The sequence below is a fragment of the Gavia stellata genome, chromosome 13, assembly GCF_030936135.1.
Source record: "Gavia stellata isolate bGavSte3 chromosome 13, bGavSte3.hap2, whole genome shotgun sequence".
In the NCBI taxonomy this organism is placed as follows: domain Eukaryota; kingdom Metazoa; phylum Chordata; class Aves; order Gaviiformes; family Gaviidae; genus Gavia; species Gavia stellata.
The window spans coordinates 17,045,845-17,069,787 of NC_082606.1; the positions used below are offsets into that span (position 1 = coordinate 17,045,845).

Genomic DNA, 23,943 nt, shown 5'->3' on the forward strand with positions numbered 1-23,943 from the left:
CAGCAAATGTGTGCTTGCACAGTACCCAGCCCAAGGCAAGGGAATTTCCTCCTGGAGCCCGGAGCATCTCTATGAAGTGGCCTTGAACATAACCAGGCCAACACAGATGCCTCTGAACTCGTGCCATGTCTAAACTAACCCAGACAATCTGATTGTGCAAAAGACAACTGATGGTATCATATACAATATAGTTATTTCTGGTTTTGTGATCCTCTTCTGTACCTTTAACACAAATCATAGTACATGAATTTATTTTTAATGAGATCTGAATTTCTCTACGCTCACAGTGTCGGATAATCCACACATACTCACGTGCACAGGGAGAAACCTTACCCTGCAATGTTCTGTATTGAAACACTTTTCGAAAGTGCTGTAGTCTGTTGTGATCTCCTGTTGTTGAATATTGAGGTTACGGTGTTTTCATCAGGAGCAAGTATGGCAGAGCGAGGGCGCTCCTTCGGTTGTGAGCCTGGAAGGGAAGTGTCGGAGAAGAGTCAGCTCATGCAACTGCCCTGTTAACTGTGATGGTGATGACTTAAAAAAAACAGGCTCTAAAATTAACTTCCTTTTCTTTCTGGAGTTGTCACCAGGAGATCTCAGCTGTTAAATAGCCATACGAAGGAAAGAACATTGGCTCCTGTGCAGAATTGACTGCATTGCACTATGCTTAGAAGATCTAGATGGGATCTGCACATCCAGAAACATACACTTGGGAAACTGAGTTTAATTTTATTTGATAAATTATCACAAGTAGCAATCTACTACGTTGCTTTTTAATTTCCCTGGGCCTATAATTATATACATCTTCCTGCTTCTGGTCAAACTTTTTGAGATAGGTTTCTCTATCAGTACGTACCACAGAGACATGCTAATCCTTATCTCATTATTCTGTCACATACCTTAAACTAATCTTTTCATATTGATTCCAGATTTTCCCTTCTTCAGATGCATTTCTGCTTTCTGGAGCAATACCTCTGAATTTCATAAATACCACACTGGGTACTTCTGTATCATACAGTGTGGTTCCATATAGTGATCTCCAAGCTATCACTAAATAAGCTTATCAAATCATGGCACTACAAAACCCATGTGGGCTATTTTACTCCTGTTCTTTGCCCTCGGTCACACTGGGTAGCTCCGCAGCGCAGTGTATATCTCAGCACAGCCAAGAAAAGTTTGTCAGTATTGCTCCTATTCAAAATTAAACTTACTGGTTTTACTACCTCAAAGCATAAGACTGTTTAATTAAAAAAAAAAGTATTTTGAACAAGCATCCTCTCCACTCGTAATCTTAACAATTTCTGTTAATATAATACTCATAGTTGGATTCTTTCCAATGTCAGACACCCACGGATATAGGCTGCATCTTCCAGATTTTGTGGACTTATCAGCTGTAGGCCTTCAGCACGCTACAGCAGTCAGGTAGTTATTCTAAATCTGAGATGACTTTACATTTGCTGAAAGCTACATGGACACTGCAGAAGTGAATGAACTCTGTGCAACTTCAGTACAGCTTCTGAAATCCCAAACATTGCTTATCATGCACAGAAGATGCTCTCACCCCTGCTTTGATAAATGCTTATCTTTCATACTATCAAATATTAGTGGTCAGAACAGTTAAGAACAGCAAATACAGACCATCACCAAAGCAGAGGGAAAGGAAGTTTTCTTACTTTTGTTTCTCATGGTTACTGTGGGTAACGAAGAGGTATCGTGTGCCTGCAGCATCCCTCTCTGCGGCTGAAAGAAAAACGATATTCACTGTAATTTCTTCCTCCCTTTTCCCGTCAGGCTGTGACACATAACTAAAATAAAAAAAGCTATGTTTTTTTCTGAATCCTCTCAGAACAGATCAGTTCTTGGCTCTATGTGTATTTTTTTTTAATATATACACACACACATATATATATGCACGCACAAACATGTGCACCCCCCCAGTTGTCATCAATGAAATGGGCAAAATAATAGATGGAGAAATGTGCAGCAAATAGGAAAATGAGAAGAGAAAGTGCTGACAATACTGAAAAGAACTGAAAATCATAATTGTATAAACATTAACTACCTTGGAGAACCATACTGCAGAAGACATTCCTCACATTTGGGACAAGCACGAATTCTGTGCATACCTCATAAACAACACACTTATTTAATAGTTTTCACTACGCATTATATACACGCGATGCTGCATTACAGGATGCGGCATTTGAGAATTAAGAGATACGGCATTTAAGGGCACTGGACACCCCTGAGTTTTGCCAGTGAAGTGGTTTTTAGTTTTTTTTTTTTTAATCAAAGCATAGGACAGACCATCTCACCATACGGTCCCTGTGTAGTGCAGGGAACAATGCAGGGGATTTGCTGCCAACAAACACCCTGTGCCGCTGACCTGGAGCATTCACAGCACCCCAGGGACAACTGCTGTATTAACACATGGTTCTGGGGAATTTCAGGAGAGCCCAGAGAAATTACTCACTATAGCACAAGGGCTGAAGTTCTTCCCAACAAGCTGGAAACTTTGGGACATACAGCAGAAGATGTTACATATCTGCATGGTAAATTGTTTAAACTTTTTTGTTTATTCAGTAGATGAAATCTCTTACCTTCATTTTGACCTTTGCACAAGAAGCAAAACTCTCCTTACAGCCTTTGTGAACAATTGCATTGCAGTCTGTCAAAAGTAAAAAACCCAACCAATTAAACAAAAAAACCACAGAAAACAGGCCAGTTTTTGATGTTTGTAATCTGAACTGTTATCTTGCACAACTGAGAATTACAGCTTTCAGGCATCATTGTGGTTTACATGAGTAGCTACAGATACAGAGAGACAGCCAGCTTTCCCAGATAATTAGCCCTTTGTTTGTTAACAAGATTTCCTCATGGAATTTAACAGGAAATTCTGTTTAAAAACCAATGTAAGGTTGAGTTGCCAGGGTCCTAATGGGTCTTAAATTAAAAAAAAAAAGAAAGAAAAAAGATGGAGTTATTCCTCTGAAATAAAAGTAAGGTGGAAAGCAGAAGCAGGAGACAGAAACCAATTGTAGGGCCAATATTTTCTCTGGAAACACAAATACTGTTCTTATCAAGACCAGGGTTATGGGATTCAAAAGACAGGAAAAGGACAGGAAAATTCATTTACATAAACTCAGACATATCATAGCCAAGATCTACAGTACAGGACCCAAGTGCTGCTGACTAGAGGATTATCAGAAAAAGTAACAGGAGCATCTATCTGCCAGGTGACCACGTCCGTGAGGTTGGGACTTCCTGCTGAAAACTAGACTGAAGCCGCTGGTTTGGACCAAACCCACAACATTTACCAATGCAAAGAGCATCATGCTTTATCACCACCCTTTGTTGCATATATTGCAGAGCAAGAGCTGCGTATCTTTTTCACAATACCCCGGGTCTGCCCATGATCTCTACCAGCAGATTTCCGGGAATCAACGTTTTCAAAGATGATTAAAACCTTTTTTTTTTTCATAATAATTGATAATTAGGTTGGGAGTATTAACTCTTCTGAGAGATGAAAGATCACAACTCAAAAGCTCTCAGATGAGATTCAGTAGCTTAGAGAAAACCTGTTATTTCCACTCATTCGTGAAAACACATATTAACACACATCATGAATTATATTTTAAGTGTACGTTACACTGTAAGCGTACAGTTCTGAATTATTTCTAGAAGAAATATGAAAGGAAAAAATTCCACGCCCAGAATGACAAAATATGCTCACATTCCTGAAATTTCTTACATTTGGTCCTACTTAATAAAAGCCAGTAATTCTGATATTTTGAGAGAGGTAAGGGTAAGGCCATAGGGCGTTGCTATTCTGTCAATGTCCCACAATTTCCTGTGCAAGAGAGACAGAAGAAAAAAACCTGCATGTTCTTGCAAAAACCCACAAGCAGTATCATTTTTCAGATCAAACAAGGAAGAGGGACAGAACCTGCTTCTGGCGCATGAAAAGAGGCAGTGAGACAACTCAGAACCATTAAATTCACACTCAAGCCTTGAAAGCCTGAAGGCAGCTCTTTAGTATGTACCATTTAGCAAAAGAGCATTTTGATTTTTTAGATCGAAAATCTGGTTTCAGGGATTTTATTTCTCCAATTCAAATCTTCAGCAGGCAGGAAGTTCCTCCAACTCCTCTGTATCACTAGTATTAATAATTAAAACCCCAAAAAGCTTCTTTTCTGCATCACTGATCATAAAAAAATAAAAAAGACCAGGCAGAGAGCTATTAAAAACTGGGATTTTTTGCTTGCCCATTTGTTTTAGAGCATACTAAATCTTTCAGCATTGACTAGCTGTTTCAGGAAGCTGGGGATGTCATTGAAAAATTGAGATACTGATTTAAAATGATCCAGTGCTTTAAAAAGGCATTAAGAAAAAGTCATCCACAGGTGAGACAGAGCAGTGATGGTAGCAGTAAAGCACTGCTACTTTTGTAGGGAAAAAAGTAGTCTACAACAGCACCAGAACAACAGAGCCTCTGTTGCTCATTATCAGCCATTTCCAAGGCAGTTGATGGCTGATTTTAAGATGCGATGGGAGAAAGGACCACTCTCAGATGTGAGCTTAACAACAACCTGGACCCAGAGCAAACTTTCCATGTGGCACTCGTATTCTGGCCAATACAGAAAACTTAAAATAATTTTCTGTTGTACTGTGAAAAATAAGGAAAGGACGTCTATGCTAAAACATATGACATTGTTGGATTACTTTAACTCATTAGGACATACAGAGTTAAATCGGGATATATTTGATGTTTTAAGTGGCTTCAGAAGCTAGTAAGAAAGTCAAGTGGGCAAAGGGAAAGGATGCATTTGAGAGCTTATAATTGTTGATGTTTTCCATTTCCCATCAGGCTGACACAGAGCGTGTCTCACGCAAACAACTTCGCTGAAATCTCTTCCCTTCCAGGAAACTCGAAACTGCCATTTGGGATTCAGCTGGCTGCTCCTTCCCCTGCTCACTGGAGATGTTTTATACACTGCTCATCTACCAGAAGGAACAGACAGAGACAGAGCCTCCTGCTCCAGCCTGGGAGCAATTCCTGTACAACTTTGACTCATCTCTAGGCTAGTGGAGTAAAAAAATATTACTAATAGTGAGGAACAGAATGCCCTGAGCTGCAGTGGGAAAAAAGACATTTTTGTCTGCATATTCTTTTGTCTGCATATGCTTTGGGTCGCTGCATAAACCAGCCACCATTCTGGTCTTGACCACACAAACGCTGCTGACCTTATCGAGCTACAGGCATGAGAAACCGTCTAATAAGAAAAGAGAACAAAATCACCAATCTCACAGAAACCCTCTGCTGTGGTTCCGGTACCGCCTGCATTGTATTGCACATACTTCACATGCACACAGGTAGTTGCCATTTGACCTGTGATGCGATTTCACGTATAAAGGGAGAAAAGGGTTAGTATTTCCTTTTTGTATCATGCTGTTCTCACTGAGGGCTCACCGAAGCAGTGTTTCAGAGAACTAAAGCAATCTACTACAGATGGATGGGACATTTTTTCCCCCATTGGAAATAAAAGCCATGATCCAAGCTGGCTTTCCCTGACCTCCCATCCATCTTAACAAAGCACCTCAGCCCCAAGCCGTAACATGCAGCTGAAATAACCAAAGTCCTCTAGCTAACTGATACATCCCAACAAGAAGGGGCAGAAACCCCCCCGGGATGCTGTGATGTCCAAGCACAGGCTAGGAAGGAGGCTGCAGGGCACCTCCTTGCAGCCACGACTCATTTCAGTCCAGCTTCCATAAGGCAACACGCTGCTCCATGAATCACTATCTCCAAAGTCTCCCTCCCACCCCACATCCTTAAGCAAGAGGAAAATAAAGTGTAAGGTTCGCAGTTCCCGGGACAGATTTAATGAAAAACAAAAGGAAGGAGTGAAACCGCCCCGACTTACTTGCACAGTAGTACGAATCCTTATTGAAAGGTTTCATACAGTGGTAACAGGTTGCTTGGGCTACAACGGAGGTTGCAGTGAAGAGATGTCCGTTTAACAGCTTCTTATCTTTTTCCTTCTCCTTGGAATCTTTGTCCTTGTCTTTAGTCTTCTCTTTATCTTTCTCTTTTTCCTGCCGAGAGAAAATGAACAAATGCCTTGTTACTTCGCAGAGGTCTTTTCTCTAGTTACAAATTCTTCAGTGTTTGCCTTTGGCACTATGACGATATTGATCGGCGCGCACCGTAACAATAGTCATGTGTCTGCACAGCTCTCTCAAAAAAATCAGCTTACAGCCCCCATGGATGTGGATTAACACACTATTGACTCGCAGAGCCTTCTGCATGGGTATCTCACCGGCAGAGAGGAAATTGAGGCTGTTCTGAAGGCGGCTGTTTTCTTCCACCTTTGTTTTATATTTGCTTGGTTTAATGACTTACCTCTTTTCTTATTCTGGGCTCTCATCAATCTCTTCAGCACTTTCAATGAATTGAGTTAAATACAAACACCACGTGTAACGTGTACCAAACTTTCAACGCAGTTAATTTTTAAGGCCAACCCATAAGACTTGTGCTTTGCAACTGCATTTTTAATGGTGAACACAAGTTCTTCCTCGGTGCCTGGTACAGCATCACTGCCAAAATATTTCCACCTCCGTTTTCCTTCTGACTAGCAATTTTTTGAAGAGTTTCATGAAACCACAAGTAACTTCGTGAAGCTTTTTGGGGAAATGGATCTTTCACAAACTCTCAAAATATGGCATCACAGAAAGGCTGAGGAACAACAGCAACACCATAAAAGATTATCTCGTCCTCCAGAAGCCAGAGTTCAACCTCTGGGCAACTCAGCTTTGGAAAGGTGACAAGCACAGCCAGCTTCTCCAGCTTTTAGCAGAGTTTTTGCTTCCCTTTCTATCACTACCTGAGATAGAAAATGCTAAATACTAAAAATTTGAAACATTTTTCCCTGCAGCCTTTTGTGGATTTGGAATTCTTCCAACCAATTTTTAAAGGAAACGCCATAAAAAGCTCCAAATTCGAATTATCACGACTCCATGTCTTTCTGTGTACCACCCTACAAAATGTTTATTGTACAATTCAACTCCAGATCTGTATTTTAAATGTTATTGCAGATTTCATGGCATCTGAAAGAGAAGCTTAACCAGAAATTGGTAAAGGCTTCTGTAAGCTTATCTTTGCATTTTGTTATTTATATGCCACATGCCCTTTGCTAAATATTGTCACAGCCTAAATATCAGAAAGCTGCAGAGCAGCCCATGTGAGCAACTGCCATGAAGCGGTTAAAAGAGGTATTGAGCTCTGCAGTCACTGGGAGGGAAACTTTTGAGCCTTTGATGACACACTCAAATAATTAGTAACCCAGCCTAAGGTCTCCCCTCTCCCAGCACACCCCAGGCAAAATGCCAGTGTCGGGGTCTCTCCCTGCAAAGCCTCATGAAGTCTATTTACTGGCCCCAAACGCTATTTTGTTCTGCAAATAAGCAAACCCAGGAGCATTACTGTATGGCATAATTCTGTCTGAAGCAGGAAACCTGCCAGAAGAGTCTGCTTTGCAGCACATCTCCACCTCCTTTGAGCCATCAGCTCAGATCACCACCCCACTAAAAACCTCCACAGCCCCGTTCTCCACCCGCTGACCTGCCCACCTTTAACCATGTCCAGCCCTGCAGGATTCAAGAACTAAAACTCTGCATTTTAGTCCTTGGCAGAGGTGCCAAGTTGACACCTGGAGTTTTGCTCTACTGCCAGGACTTGTGAAGCTCCAGGAGAAAAGAGCACCCCACGCTCAAGGCAGATGTTGTGACTCTCACGCTTAAAATGCTGAAAGGAGATTCACTGTCTTATACTTTAAATGTACCTGAATTTTACTGCAAAGCCCAATAATTCTAGAATCTGGAATAATACCCTGTCTTCATAAAATCACTGTAAAAAACTTTTTAATTAAAGCTGAAAGACCCCAGGAAAAACAGGAAACGGGTGCACCACTTTCAAGGAGGAAACAGCAAACTTCATACATGGGATGCCAGCCATACCACTGAAATACAAGGTCTCAAAATGAGATTTACTTTTAATTTAATTTTTTTTTTGCTGTGACAGTTACTGGAAGGTTTTTTTAATAAAAGGATTGTTAAAAATAAAACTATTTTCCTGTGCTATCGGAGCTGCCAGCATGACTTGAAGCATGGCTTCACGGCTGACCCCGCACCGACGTGCATTAACAGACATGATGGGTACCGCAACTCGGTTGTACGGCCCAGAATAACAGACGGTGCACTGCAGCAGCAGATCCTGCTCCGAAATAACCATGAAGCTCTTACCTCCCAATGCTTAAGTCCTACTAGCTTCACTGTTATTTGAGGTACTTCAGCAAATTTATTCCATTTTATCGACATCCTTCCCCCGGGGGCAGGAGGGCTGCTCCCCACCAGCATTAGCCCATCGCGACGGCCGAGAGCTGCCAGCACGGATGGCCGGAGGGGGGGACGGCAGTCAGAGAGGAGTTGAGCAAAAGGGGGAGGGCGGGACGGTTGCTGCTAACTTCCTTGAAGATGATTTTAGCTACTTTGCTACTGCTTTCACCTTCCCCTACCCTAGCCTCCACTGCTAAAAAAACCCCAACAAAACCTTAAAAAAAATACAGGCGGGGAAGGATGGGATTAAAATTTTAGAAGTCACAAGTCTATAGGAGACCACCCATTTAAAAGGCAGAGGGTGGCAAATCAAACCCTCTGTAGCGTTTGGGATACAGAAAAAGTGAATTTTAACATACCTCAGTGTTGCTATGTAGTACTTCAGTAAACAAAGTGCTGCAGAAGATTTCCCAGACAGAAAGGTTTCACATGTTTGTGCTCTTCCTGCTCTGTGGGTCACAAATACTCCCTGTCTCCTACTCCTTTCAAACACTTACAACTCTTACTATATACACTGAAACGCTGTTGGTGGTATAGCACTGCCTCATAACTGCGCAAGTCAAGGAAAAAAGAGAAATTACTCATGCTAATTTTTTTGTCGTCATTTCCCAGAAACTCTTTACCAAAATGAAGAAAATGAGGTGGTTTTTTCCTATTTGACAGAGACATATCATGTTTTAGACTTTACAGATGTGAATCAGTGCAAGCTACTGATTTCAAGAGATTCGCTGACTAATCCCTGAATAGCGCAAAGTACGTGCCAGATATGGGTAAATTCACAAACTTCTATCAGTATCCCCTCCAGTTAACACTCCAAACACCCTTTTATTTTTAGGTATTTTCTACAAAACTGTTTACAACATTTTCAAAAAGAGCCATCATCATTAGTAGGCTCAGATGTGCTTTATTTTATGGTTCGCCTTAGAAAACAATGATTTCTGAAGGTTTGGAGAAAAGTAAAACCTAGCTGAAAAGAAGTTGAAGCCTCTCTCCCTCCTGACAGCCCAGACAGCAGCAGAAACCAACTCTTCCTGTCCAACTTCCTCTTTCAAGGTTTGTTGTTTTTCTTTTTAACGCTTACAGGTTTTCATCAGCCATAATGCTTCTGAGAAACTGGTGTTCCCAAGAATTTTTAGGTCAAATCATTTAAATGTACAGCTGAAGCCCTAAAGATGTATGTAATGCAAACATTCAACCGCAAGCAGAGAAGAAATTGTAATTTAAATGATATTATGGCTTTTTAGTTAATAAAAATATCAGAACTGATACGAGCTGCAATTTTTGTAGTATGTATTATTGTTGGGATTTTGGAGCAATTCTTTATCAACAGCTTCAAACACAATCATGAAATTAGTGAAAACAGACTCCACCTATTTAACAAAAGCAGAGCAAATATCTCAAAGCACTTCTGTTATATTTTCTTACCCGTCCCAACCAGATCTCGTGTGTGTGTATATATATCTATCTATATCTCCAGTTCTTGCGTTAGAGATTATACACTCGCACTGCAAGAACCAGTTAACAGATTTCCAGCCTCGTTCACAGGCTGTGCAACATGCTCCACAACTTCTCGCTAGCGGTTTGCACAGAGGTTTCTATGTAAACAGATCTTTATTTTTTTTTCTTGACATTGTACTTTGCAGCAGGGAAGACCATTGTCTTAAAGCTGCTCAGCAGCAGCTCTGAGCTGCTGGTACCTGCAGCTTTCCTCTTTGAAGGCAGATCCATAAAGAGGAACTGTGCGTTAGGATGACTGATCTCACTACAGCTGGTGCTTCATTGCAAAGGTGATGCAATCTTCCAAAAACATGCTTCAAAATGCATGTTGGACGATGAAAGCACACAAACCCAGCTATGTTAGAGGACCGCTCAGGCTGAAATATCAAGCGCTTATGCTGGGAAAGGCTACAATCGAGTTTACTTGTGCAGATGAAACGTGACCCCTCCCATACACACACGCTTCAGCCCAGCCTTATTCTGCAACAGGCACAATACTTCTTATGCCACATTCTGTTTCCCATTTGCTATTCAGACTCTCATCAGAATACGTAATTACGTGTCTCAGGGGCCTTCCAATAGTATCTACCAACAGAGTAGCTACACATCAGCTAACTATATAATATACATTGACCACTGCGAAGTTAAGGTGCTCTTACAGCTTCTGTCAGACATGGTAAACCAAGGTGAGATTCAAGTAAAAGACTCAACCAAGCGGAAAAAAACCCCCAACCCCAAACAAGCATTAATCTTCAGGGGACAATCTAAGGCAACAACAGCCCGTTTGTGTGAAATATTTAGCATTAATGTAATTATTTCTGTAACCAATGCTGTTTCCAGGAAATTCAGCTGGGCTGAGCAGCACTTAACCCTCAGCAAATTAAATCCCAGGGTTTCAAGGAGACAAAAAAGGGGAAAATATAAGTATTGGTCATCACTAAAGGTCATGCAACTTCTCCAGCAGTGCACGGGAACTTTGTGGCAAAGGTAAAAATAAAAGGGAAACACAATACAGCCTTTGGCAGCCAGTCCCTTCTCATAGCTCCTGTCCTCGTTTTATTAAACACCTCTCAGGTTCTGTAAAAATTAGACCCATTAATCACTGTAAAGCCATAACTCATGCCAGAGCACAATCTATTCTCTATAATAAATGAAGCTTCATTCTGTGGGGAAAAGAGGCAAAAACATTGCACAGGAAAACTCACCTCAGATGCATTTTAATTTTGGGGTGCTAAAATTTCCCATGTTGCTACTCCCTATTACCCCACAGACAATCCTCCCTCGCAAAAGGAAGAAAAAAGAAAAGAAAGCCAGGCAAAGACATAAATACCACCATATGGAAACACACTGAAATACAGAATTCATCTCCGCTACCTATGTGTATTTCACGGCTGTATAAATCCCAAGAAGCACTTACTTTGCTCTTCTTGCTGCTGGACATTTTATTCCTGAGGTAGCTGAAGGTGCGACTGACTTTTGTTCCACTTTTACCAGCGGAGACACTGCTGCTCTCTTCAGATATGCTAAAATGAAAAAAGAAAGAGGTTGCTTTTATTTTTTTTTCTCCCAAAGCATCTATTAAATAGATAGATTCTTTTTTAAAGGACAAATACATTTATTACCCAATAGAGTCATGGGTTGCTTTATGGTGGTATACCAGAGAAGGCAAAGTGAAGACAAAATGCCAGTCCCGCAGTTTGTCATGTATTTCAAGGAATCCTTTTATCTGGTTTTAAGCAATCCCTGTTCAAACCATGCCACAGCTCCCTCTGCTGCTCCTGGGGCCAAATAACCACTAACCAGCTCGCAGCCTTTGCCCATTTACATGGCCAATACTGCAGACACACAGTTTTGGCATTTAATCATTGATATTTCAGACAAAGGGACACATGCACACATCCTTTAAAGAGAAATCTCCTTCCAAAGACAGACATCTAATGAACTCGGAAAAGACAGTGAGTGTCTTTAACAGAAACCACACTGTCTGCAAAGCTTCCCCTGAGAAATGAGAATACCAATACTAAGTTATAAACAGCAATGGTTATTCATATTAATTTAGGCATTTCTGGGATGCCAGATATTTTCTGCCAGTCTTTACATGCACAAGCTTATGACTTCTTCAGCTTCTGTGGAAGAATAAGAAATTATGGAGGAAACTATTACTGCGTTGAAGAAAAGGACATGGTCTGTCAATAGGAAGTACAACGCAAACCAAAAGCAGAACGACAGAAAGACAAATGAAATCAAGGAGGAGAAAACAGCAGCGAGCAGATGTGAAGAGACTCCCAGCCACGAAATAAAGCTGAAGCTATCAAAGTGACACAGAGACCAGACACCCTGCTCCTCCGGTGCTACGGACGTCCTTCTTCCAGGGAAGGGCTTTTAAAGCCACCAGGAAGATTATCTCCTCCCTACAGCTTGCAAGGATGAAAAGTAACATACAAAAACATGACCGTTTTGGCCTTCGTTACAGAAATATAGACAGAATTAAACGAAGAGAGGAACAAGTACTTCTTCTAGCATAAAATATAACTCAGGGTAATCTAATATTGTTCAATAACAGACAATCTGATACAATACTTTCTATGAATAAACACAAAGCCTTGTTAGAGCTAAGACCTAGAAGAGACTTTCCTATTCTGTGATCTAAAATATTCTTCAACCTTTAGACATACTGGACTGATTTCACAAGCCTGACACTTGCAATTTCAGCTGAAGTGCACTGATGCCAGGAAGGCTTTTGGGTGTCCAAACCAGAGCCCGCTGCAGGACTCCCACCAGAAGATACATGGTACCCCCAGAATACCGTACCTCTGAACCGAGGAACCCGTGGGGCCGCCGAACGTCTGCGTACCTGGAAAAGATTGGAGGGGTGGGGGGATAACATGTTAGACCGCAATTTTAGCCCACTGATTTTAAAAATCACAGCTTGCATATTTGGACAGTTCAAGAGGAAGGGGAAATGTTTTCCAGAAGTGAGTGTTTAGAATAGATTTGATGTGCTCAGGATAAAGCCTGTTCCCTGTATCCTTAGGTGCTTTCAAATTAGACGCTGAGGTGAAAACCTTAGCTATTAGGCAAAGGCTGTGCATCTGCTAAATCTGCTGGTAAATCAGGGTATCTGAATCAGAAGTGCCAATTCAATGACAATAGGTATAAATGAGAGGCATTCTGCCACAATGCTTTTATTTATACACCACTAGAAAGAATCTATTGTACAACACATCCGGGTTTCATGAATAAAACTTTTCTGCTTGACAAAATTGTAGACCATTTTCACATCAAAATACTGAAGCACTTCATAAAGAGTAAGGGAAACAAGGGAAGCCTTATTCTGTTTTCCACGAAACATTACCAGCCTAGGGCTTAGCCACACAACAGTGTGCTTGAGGAAAGTCTGACTTTCAACATGAAGCTGAAGCCCTGCCAATGACACAAATTCTCTTTATAACACAAGAAACCTGCTTGCACAATGCATTTGGAGCAGATTAGGTACCTGATACCATTTACCGGAACCATTGAAGAATACTGAAAAATCAGGATGAAATGACCCAGAGGAGAGAGGGCTCTCTCTGGAGTGACTGGGCTTGTCAGGACTCCAAAAAACCCTCACTACGAGCACTGTTCCCAGTCCTACCTGAAGTTCAAGAAGCAGCATGACTGATCATCTTATTAGGCTTCTGCATATACATTGTTAGAAAAATAGTACTTCAGCTTCAAATTCTGTTAACATATTAAAGCTAAGGGTGAATGCAAAAGAGCCACTTGACATCAAGAAGCAAAGATGGTCCTCTATCCAAAAGCAGTAAGTGCATTAGGAAAAACTGCGCATACAATAATATGACTTATGATTCTAAAATACACATTTTCCTAATGGCTGATTCAAGTGTCAACACAGCCTGAGTCAGAAATATCTTTTATCCATGTTGAGAAACTAAAATACAGGCATACCCCATTACCTAATCCCTGCTTGGAGATCTCTGTTAATATCTCCTTTCCAAAATCTTTCATTTAATTAATGATCTATCCCAAATACATCAAAGTTAGTAATACTGTAACATATATCAAATGAAGTCTACTATTCAATTTCCTGACTGTGCTGGGTATTTATGTAATATCTACTACCTAAGCACCTACTAAGATCACACAAGTATTTTACAGACTCCCAACTCCCTGGTTACTGCTCCAGTGGCTCTGGTTCACGTTTCAGCTCTAGCTTTCTTTTAACATGGGTTAACCCTCCTTAGTCTTTCCTTTTTTTAATAGATTCATCAATTTGACTGGATTTAAGTATTTCACAAACCTTTTTGTTTCTTTGCAGTTAACATAAATATGAATGAATGCTGAATCAAGAGCTGTAATAATTTCGTATTTCTGACTGTTTTTCAGCATCATGAGAAAATACATTGCATGGGAACTTCTATTATGTATTTAAATCTTCCTGCAATAGTGTTTTATCTTAAAAATGGGTGATTCTTGACACTGGCAGGCAAAATGGATCCAGACAAAAATCAAGGTGAAAGCCTGTTTATGAATTCCTATTTTAGGTTACAACGTAACATCATATGATGAACAGTCTGCTGCAACCTATAAAGCCCATGAAGATGAGCACAGAAAAGCACACATTTTCCTACCTTCAGGGTCTTTTTTTGAGGTAGAAGAGGGGAAGGAAGGTTTATTTCCATAATTTTTGTGTCTCCTATCATGACCAGGCTCAAAACTGAAATGCTAAAACTGATTTCACAACCAAAAAAGTTAATTTTGTTCAAAGGCCAGGACTGCTATCTATGTCCAATGAATCTAGGTTAGCAGCCAAATTTTGGTGTACTTATCTGAACACCTTTTAAGCATCACACACAAAAATTATTTCGTGTGGTAGCTGGCCTTGAAATAATTAATCAAGATCCATTATGCAGAAAGCAGCGACTGGACTAGGATGTTGCAAACAAAAGAAACCAGCTCTCAACTCGTTAACGCTGGCAGTAATTAAACTTTTGTGGGTCAAGAAATCCAAAAGCTTCATAATAATTTTCTAAAATGCACAGACTGGCTTGTCCAGCCACCTGAAAACCACGTCTTAAATATATCATGATATCGAACAAACGGCAATTAATTCTCCATATTCTAGAGAAAAACAGGCGTGGAAAGGTTGAGGAGTGGTAACTGAAATGCAAGTGCAATCTCACTGCTAACACATCCGTCCTCTTATGAGAAATGAACCCTGAAGATGTGGAAAAAATAGACAAACTGGTCTGGGATTACTACATGAAAAATGCCCATTGCCAAAGCAGTCTTATGAGTAGCTGTGGCTAAACCAACCTTTATATAAAGTCACCACCGCACCCTCAAATATAAGGGAATAAAACGCATGTAAAGGAAGCAACATTTTTGTTTGAGATAATATCCAACATTACTTTAAATGCTCATCAGTAACAGCAGCACTGTTGAGGGAGCAAGATAAATACTGGCTAAGAGAAATACCCCCCCAAATTGCTATATCCTCAGCTGACTATTAGGAATCACTTAATTGGTTGGATGCTTAAAACAAACAAAAAGAAATTAAAAAAACCCCAAAACAACAACAACAAAAAATAATTGAAAAACCAAATCCACCAAGAAGTTTAGCTAAGAGTACTTTTTACTGTGGGAGCACAATCAACGCACATCAACGCACAGCTGCACGTTTGCAGTGCACTTTGTGGGGACCGTGAATTGTGAGTTTTGTTAAAGGCAGAAGAGAAGGACAGAGCGAAGGGGAAGGAGGAAGGAGCTTAAATATGGAAGTGGGTAGTATCACACGTGGAAAGAGCACAGGACTTTCTTGTAGGAAGGGACAAACCCACAGTGAAGACTGGGGATGGAAAGGAGGAGAATATAGATACCTACAGCATGGATGGTGTGGAGAATTTTTAAATTCAGGAAGCAACCACAATCTGTTGGACTGGAAAGCAACTTCCCCCATCCCAGTAGGGACACGAGGGATGTGGGCTAGTTTCCTTGCAAACCTTTGATTTGAACCAACTAATGCAGCTGCTCTGAAATTTCTCGTTAGATAGAGAAATATCTGTTCTGGTTTATTTCAACAGTCTAATAAAACATGTGTAAGAAATAGGAAGCGTTTTCAATTATCTTTGATCAACCTATTTAAAAAAATGAGGAGTCTAAGTTACTTTAATTCAATCTTCTGCCGTAGTTGGATTTCTTTTAGCAATGAAGTTTGCAGGAGGGAAAATAAGCGACCGTGTAACACTTGCCTGTTTCCCAACAAAATTATTCTGATTGTAATATCAGGACCTAGATATGAACACCTTGATGATTTAAGGTGTTTGGCTGCAATGTATGCTTTTTGCTCAGTAGGGTAACTGTGAAGTTGTAACCAAGATTTTCAGAATTTTCTATCAGGGCTTCTCTCTTCTTCTACTTCCACCCAACAATATACTCACTCCCACCTATGGAGGGCTAGGATCTACGTCTTCTATTAACTCCATGCACCGCAACAGTCTCAAGACAAGTATTTTGGTTTTAATAAAGAGATAACAACTATATTGCTGGTCAGAGTGGCAGATGATGATATTTGCCACATGCATACAGACCAAAACTAACCAGATGAGACGTGATGGTGCTGATGTACCAGACTCTGTGGATTATAATCCTTTTATTCTGTCATTAGTTAGTATTCAGATACAGGACTAAGATAATGCTGTTTGACATCATGCAATGGAAAGGTTAGTTCAATGTTTGCAAGGTGAAACATCAAGGTCTAAAGCAGAAAAACAGATTTCCCTTTGTTTCCACCCATAATGGCTGCAACGCACAGAAAACAATTACTTACTATCCAACTCCTCCTCCTCATCACTGGAAGAAGAGCCAATAGAAAAGAGAGTTTTAGACTTAGGAATGAGTGGAGAGATGCTGAAGGAGAAGGAGATTCGTCTCGATGGTCGAGTCCGGCCCTGGGCTGAGAAGTGGGTTAACAGCAGACATTAGAGCATGCTTGAAAATGCATTTAATAATAAAAAGGAGAGGAAAACGGCTTGAAAATGCATTTAATAATAAAAAGGAGAGGAAAGTGGCCAAAGCAAACTAAAACCAAAGCAAAGGAAATGTCTGCAAAGCAGCTGGCTTCAGAAAAGGCACAAGAAACGAAGAATTGAGAACATGCAAATTCCAGAGCATGCAGGTCTCACTGCATGCATAAGTCAAGGTTCAAGGCTTTCTTATCTTTGCTGTCATCTTTTTATAGGAACTCTTAGTGAAGACTTATATGTGAACAGTTATTTTCCCAAAGAGAATACCAACAACATAGTGGATCTCTGGGTAAAGGGCATCTGCTTCACTGAAATAACTGCCAGGGAATCAAACTTGAAAAACTCAAGATATTTGTTTAAGGCTGCTTTTTGCAGTTAAGTGACACCAAATCTGCTGGGTATAGCAAGGATACTTTATCTGAAGTGTTGACTTTATCTACCTAGGGAGGTTCTTGCCACTTCTACCTCTAAAAAAAACTAACACCGTTTTGGTAATGTTATGCTCTTAAAAGCTTCCAGCTTTAAAACGGAGAGACCTAAATTGAATTTCTTTTCTCCTCCAAAACAAAACAGAAAAAACAAGCATCTCTTCTTCTGCCACCTTCTAAAACTCACAGTCTTTATTTTAAAGAAGCTGCCTAAACATGAGCAAAGCCCCTCTGCACCCTCTCCTGTCCTTGCCTGGAAGAAGTCTACCAAACACAGTGCCAAACTCAGCAATCAGTCTGTGACATCAAATCTCCCATTATCAGTAGGATAATGTCAACAAGTTCAATCATCTGTTCTTAGACATGTTACTGTTCTGCCTTCTGCTTATTTCAATTTGTGAAGCTATATTTATCTCCCAGTACTATGCACTTTCCCAGGAATCCCTGCTATTTGTTCATGCACTCATCTGCAAACTTTGCAAATTAAAAGGTTTTACTGTAATTTCTGTTTAAAAATAACCTATTTTTAAGAGCAGCTCTTGCATAGCAGCAGCTTTGCAACAATTCTTTACAAATATAAACTTCTCTGTAAAGAGATGTACGAGCCAGCTAGCCACTCTTAACTGAAATTGCTACACAGCCTCTTACGGAGATGCCCTAGGGCTGTATTTCCCAGATCTTCTCATCATACAGGGGGAAACCTCTGAGCTGTGACCTGACCAACGTCAGGTTGCTGGATACCCATAGCTCACATGGTAGGTACATCAGTGTGTCCTCGCAGAAGACAACTGGGACAGGGCTGGCGAAACTCTGCCCCTGGGACAGGTCTGACCTCAGGGTCCTACTTTAAGCATCTACATTAAACACCTTCAGTGCATACATTCAGGCACTTTTAAGCCATTCTATGGCATGGCTAAATCAATTCGCTTGCACAATAGGGAAAAGCACCTAAAGACTTTATCGATGTTAAACTTCCAAGAGAAAGTAGCAGCAATTATTACTCTCTTTGAATAAAACATGTCCTTTCAGCTACATACAAAGAAAGTTTTTCATATTGCTGATATTATACCCCCAAACTGAATTCAGAATATAAAAATATTATCTGAGGAATATCCAATACAATGCAAGCAATGCAAAGCAAACTTCCCTGAAATTTTCCTTCAGCCATTAGTCATAAATGCCAATCGCCTAGAGGTGATTTGACTAAAATTATGTGCACGCTTTTCCAACATAAGCAGAACCCCCTTAGAGAGACCCAATGAAAGACATTCAAACTGAAGAATTCTTAGCAAGATTCATGCATTAATTTTGTTTAGACTGCCTTTCAAAGTGTCCCAGACTTGAAGAACATGACTAGGCAACACTGCTTGCTTTCTTTCTTCTGTAGTCTACTGTCTATTTAGACTAAAAGTCAAGATGAACAATAATACTTCACTGTAAATAGAACCACCTCCTCCAGCACAGTTCAATTCAACTTCCATTTCAGTGGTTTTATTTATAGCAGTTCCTGGCTTTATAACAATGCTCCACACTGGAAATTTGCTATTCCAAAGCCGAAAACAGTCTTCCGAGCACTCCAGCCAACAGCTCTTGTGACCTCCCTCTATAAAATGCTGAAGGATTAACAGTTGTGAATGGCCACAGCAGCTCTTGGAACATCTGAGACATCAGATGGAGTGTGGGTTAGAAACTGCCTTGGAAATTGCTCCTGCCTCAGTACCTATGACAATAAATGGGAAAAATAAGAGAAAGCCCTCCATATGTTTATTCATTTGGATTTAGTTTTTGAAGCTTTTGTGCAGAACACATTGCTTTCCTCCCATTCAGACACATTTGTGGGGATCAGAGAATTTCTTTTAAACACCTACCACAAAATTATGCAAGTGGAATGAAGAAATAAAGTTTTCCTAGAATTCACCTCCATGAAATCAAGGATTTATTCTTGCATTACTCTGAAGTATTCTGCTGCAGTAACATGAATGTCAAACCTAGGTGATACAAGGGAGTTTACACTGAGACCTTCTTGTAAAAGGCACTAAGCTGCTTCACATGTACTTACGGTCACAAGTCAAGTAACACTATTCCTCGTTCAAAGTGACGGAGGAAGAATGAAGTGATTTACTGAAGTTTCCAAACTCAGGAAAGTGTCAGAGTTGGGAAGAGAATCCATGACCTAAATTTTCAAGGTGAGTAATCCTTTTGGATGCTCACATCAACTGCCTCAAATGCATCAATTTTCAGAAACCACCTTCCTATAAAAATGAGGCCCTTCTGAGGTGTCGCAAATTAACTACGGAGAAAAAAACGCTCACAGAAGCGTTAGTAATTTTTAACTTCAGTGTCCAAAACTCACAGACATCCATCCCAAAGCAGAGGACTAACCCTGCTATTTCTCCCACAGCACCTCTGGAAAGCTTACTACATCTTCTCCTTTCCTTCCCTCTCAACGAGACCATTGTGGCTAGGCCGACTCTAGGAGAAGATGGGATAATCAAACCTGTCTACCACCAGCTCAGGCCTTGATGGCATTTTTAACGTGGGTCATAAGACAGAGGAGAGCAGGAAGGCGACAAGTTGTCCGATTCCAAGATGGAGACACAAATCCTCTGCTGTCGTAACCCCCCACCATGGGCCTGAAGGAAAGTCTCAAGGGAGATGGAGACGAGTCTCAGCCAGCCAGGCTCTCTCAGCCACCAAGAGCGTGTTTTCTGGGAGCTGGCTGAGTTATTTATGGCGTTTGGTTAGCAACTGGATGCAACGCCAATAAATTGGTTGCTTCAAAAATAAATAATGAAGGCCTTCAGCCCAAGGAGGAAAGAGGGTGCGCCATTACACAGAGCAAGAGCCCGTCTCTTCACAGGACAGATCTGACAGTGTTTTGGTTACTGTTGCTGGGGGACACATCCGTTAGGCCACATGCTTATTAATCATGGAAGAACGACGGCAAAGAATTTAAAAACCTCTTGTGCAAAGCATAATCTCTGTGAGCTTCCTCCAGCAAGCCTCCTAAATTAACGTAACACCTTTCTTAAAGGCACCTTTCCCTTGTTCAGCTTGGCAAGGAAGAAGCATGTTAATAAAGAGGAAAAGATCAGAGACCATCACTGATTGACAAGACATTATCTAAAATGTCAATACAGTTTCTGGCTGGCAAGTAATAAAATGAAAACACGTGTAACATGGCCCTTCCTAAGCACATCCAGCTGCAGCCTTTTGAACAACTTTTTCAGCTGAAAGAATCAGTCAGGTTGCAAAATGAAGTGCTTGTTATCGCTTCAATTAAACTAAACCAAAAAATTTCACTAATCGTCTTTTATTATTTTTTTCACGAATGAGATTCAATAAATTACGCCCAACTGCCCCAAAACATTTAACTCAAAATAAATAACAAAGTTCCCCAATGAGATCAAGACATGGATTCTCAAGTTTTCATATATCAACTTTCAAAAAATCCAGAAGTAGGAAAATAAGATCTCGAGTGGAATTTACCTTGACATCAAAGGAAGAAATTCTGAAAGGATGCAAAATTCGGACTTTTTTTTAATAAAAAACTCAATAAATCATAGTTTTTGTACCAGTAGTCTAATTAAGAAAAAACAAACAAAAGAAACCCAACAGAACTGAAAATACCAGGGATACGCTGGGAAGAACAAAATATGGACCCAAACTGAATGGGTTCTCCCTTTCCACCCATAATTCCATGCAGCAGTGAAACATATATTTCATATATTATAGGAAAGCAAGAGCAGGTATGAGCAAATTCTGCCTTGCAAGATATATACTTAATAATACAGATGACAGAATGGGTAAGGACAAGGGAAAATTGCATTACTCACTGTCCAGCACTGGTTTACTAATTGACATTAGAGACATAGATTTGGTCAGTGGAGATGAAACAGCGGAAGAACAGAAATTAAATCCTTGCGGCTGCGATGTTTGATGCATCTGCAGAACAGAAAATAACCACACTGAGCAAGTATGCCAACCATGACAACACCATCCCCACTACAGACTACAGTCCAGTGCTGATGTTTACTGAAATTCTCACTTTCAAACAGTGGAAAACTGAAATGATTCCGGTATAAGGTAATAGGTGAGAAATGCAAGGACCACGAAAAATGCCATTGATGTCGCACAAGTGAAATGCAACATTTTGTTTTGTCTTTTAACTGTAAGACTACTAATTATGCAATAAACAGAGAGACTCTGGCTGCTTGATTTTCTTCCAAGATATTACAAGGTGGATATTGTTAACTGTCTGATGGCCATTGAAATTACTGCTGTGATTCCAATTTCTCAGAATAACTAGGCTGTGGTTCAACATGGTAAAAAAATCTGACACTTAACAGTGTGTTCCCCAAAAATGCCATTCCTCAAAGCAAGAGAAAACATGACAGTCTTGACATAATAGCTCTTACAGGCCAGATCTTGTAAGACCTGTTTACTGCCTTGATATACAGCAGTGGCTTTATGAGGTAAACAGGCTGGCTGGCTAATGATTCTGGCATGAACCCAGAAAATAGTATGGCTGAAACGTCAAACTGAGATATCCAGGGTATTTATAGTATTTAAGACTATAATTGCTTCTTTAATAAAAATAGCACAGACTCTCATAATATTGTGGCCCACCTGTCCTTAATAGCTACCACTCCAGAGACACCACTCTGCATTTTCTTAATATACAATTAACATTTTGCTTAACTGTTGCTTATAATAATGAGCCTTTTGATTCTGGTTACACTTACGAAAGAGAAAAAAAAAAATCTTTATTTTTCTCCTACGATATGAAAATAAGCCTGAAAAATTTAACAGATAAATTACTACTTGGTATTTCTGTATACTTCAGGTCTGCAAAAGGCAGCATAAGCATTAATTGCGGAAGCCTTACAACACCTGCGATTGATAGTATCGCTATATCCATGCTAAAAAGTTAATAACTTTTCCATAATTACTTATGCAACCAGTGGAAGAAAACTGGGAAACTTCTTGTTCTCCATCCTAAGACTTCACCCATCAATCACATTGCCCCAAAGAACCAAGCAGCAAATTTAACACAGGGGGAATTCCTCCATGTTAATGATGGAAGACTTCAATAATATTACATATACTGGGTGGAAGCCTTCACAGTGAAACTGTGACTTGGGAAAATTAAAAACATTGATGCAGCATTTTCTAGAAATCTAACAATAGTTGGACAGCTTTACCTGGTGATCGTAGTCTCTGATTTCCCCTTGCTCGAGTTCTTCAGTGAGCAAGACTAGGGACCCACACTGATTGCTGGCAAGCGGACTCCGTCTGAGGTCTTTGGAGCTCAGAGAAGAAGCCTCCAAGTTTGTAGAGGGCTTCTTGTTCTCACCAGAGTCTCCAGCAAGGCCTTCTAGGCTGTAACTGAAGAGAAACCATGGAGGTTAGATCCTGAAAAGTTCTTAGGGACCTGTGTGTTCCAGTACATAGCACCTTCAAGTGTAAAACACAGCACAGTCACTAACTGAACTGTGCAGGGAAATGCTGATGTTATTCCTCAGCATATTAGTTCTCAACGAACAAGTGCAGATAGCAGTGGAGGGATTTCTATTTTCTTCATAACTAATATAGCAGCATCTTTGTGCCTCTAATGAGATGCAGTAATTGCTTAAGAATGACCATTCAAACTTTTGGTCAATGGGCTTTCCCACTCCCCCCCCCCCCCCCCCCCCCCCCGCTCCCCCCCCCCCCCCCCCCCCCCCGCCTCTAGATTGGTGCACAGGAAAATCTAGAAACACTAGTTCTGAAGATTTTGCTATTTCCACATACTCTCTTTGCTAGCTTTTTACTAGGTTGTCCCTGGGCTTAAAGCCACACAAATTAAACTACCTCCTATAGCACAGCGCTGCATGTCCTAGACCACCACCCCTCCCAGCAGCCACAAAATCAGCTCTGGGCTGCATGTAAGTCTCTGCAGAAACATACTCTAAACCTATTTAGCACTTGCCACAGCACAAAGCTTCAGCACCAATAATGTCCTTCTTTCTGCCAAAGCTGGTTTCTTTTTTTTCCCTTTTCTGTTTTTTTTGGTTTTTTTTTTTTTTATTCAATAAATGTTGTCTCCAATCAGCCAATCAATCCTATTTTATCATTTGCTAACGAAGCTAGGTCTGTCCAACGAAGCTAGACATAACCACCCAAAGCTAAATAAAATACCAAACTTTTGCTTGCAGAATTGGTAGTAATAGAAGGTTTGGCCAACCTCTGTAGAGGCAGCTGCTGATAGACAAGTGAACTCTACAGAAAAAAGCTAATACACTCTCTTCTCAACTATACAAAACAGCCCCTCTTTCATGTGTGACTATTTCTATCTGATATATCTTGGCCCTGATATTCTGCTTTTGACCCTCATGCTCCTCATGCCCAAGCATCGATAAACCCACTGCAATGACAGTTAGGGTTAATGTGCAGGCTTTACAGATTCACCTCCTGGTACACTAGCCCAAATCAGTGACTAACGTTTGATTTTACACACACAAAGTTTGCTAACTTGAAGCAAGGCCTACCCTGGATATGTATCCCAACTGGAGGCTAATCATCACATCTAAGTGGCCAACAAGCTAACATATAAG

At 40.5% G+C, this 23,943-nt stretch overlaps 1 protein-coding gene across 1 annotated transcript in view; it reads right to left on the reverse strand.

The window, feature by feature from the left end:
* AKAP13 (A-kinase anchoring protein 13) overlaps positions 1-23,943 on the reverse strand; it is a 76,549-nt gene that overhangs the window by 23,797 nt on the left and 28,809 nt on the right. Inside the window, exons 5-12 of the mRNA XM_059824073.1 lie at positions 22,552-22,735; positions 21,184-21,292; positions 13,987-14,016; positions 11,309-11,466; positions 5,925-6,096; positions 2,601-2,668; positions 1,674-1,740; positions 334-469 (exon numbers count right to left, since the gene is read on the reverse strand). Coding sequence (XP_059680056.1) covers positions 334-469; positions 1,674-1,740; positions 2,601-2,668; positions 5,925-6,096; positions 11,309-11,466; positions 13,987-14,016; positions 21,184-21,292; positions 22,552-22,735 — 924 coding nt within the window. The remainder of the gene's footprint in view (positions 1-333; positions 470-1,673; positions 1,741-2,600; positions 2,669-5,924; positions 6,097-11,308; positions 11,467-13,986; positions 14,017-21,183; positions 21,293-22,551; positions 22,736-23,943) is intronic.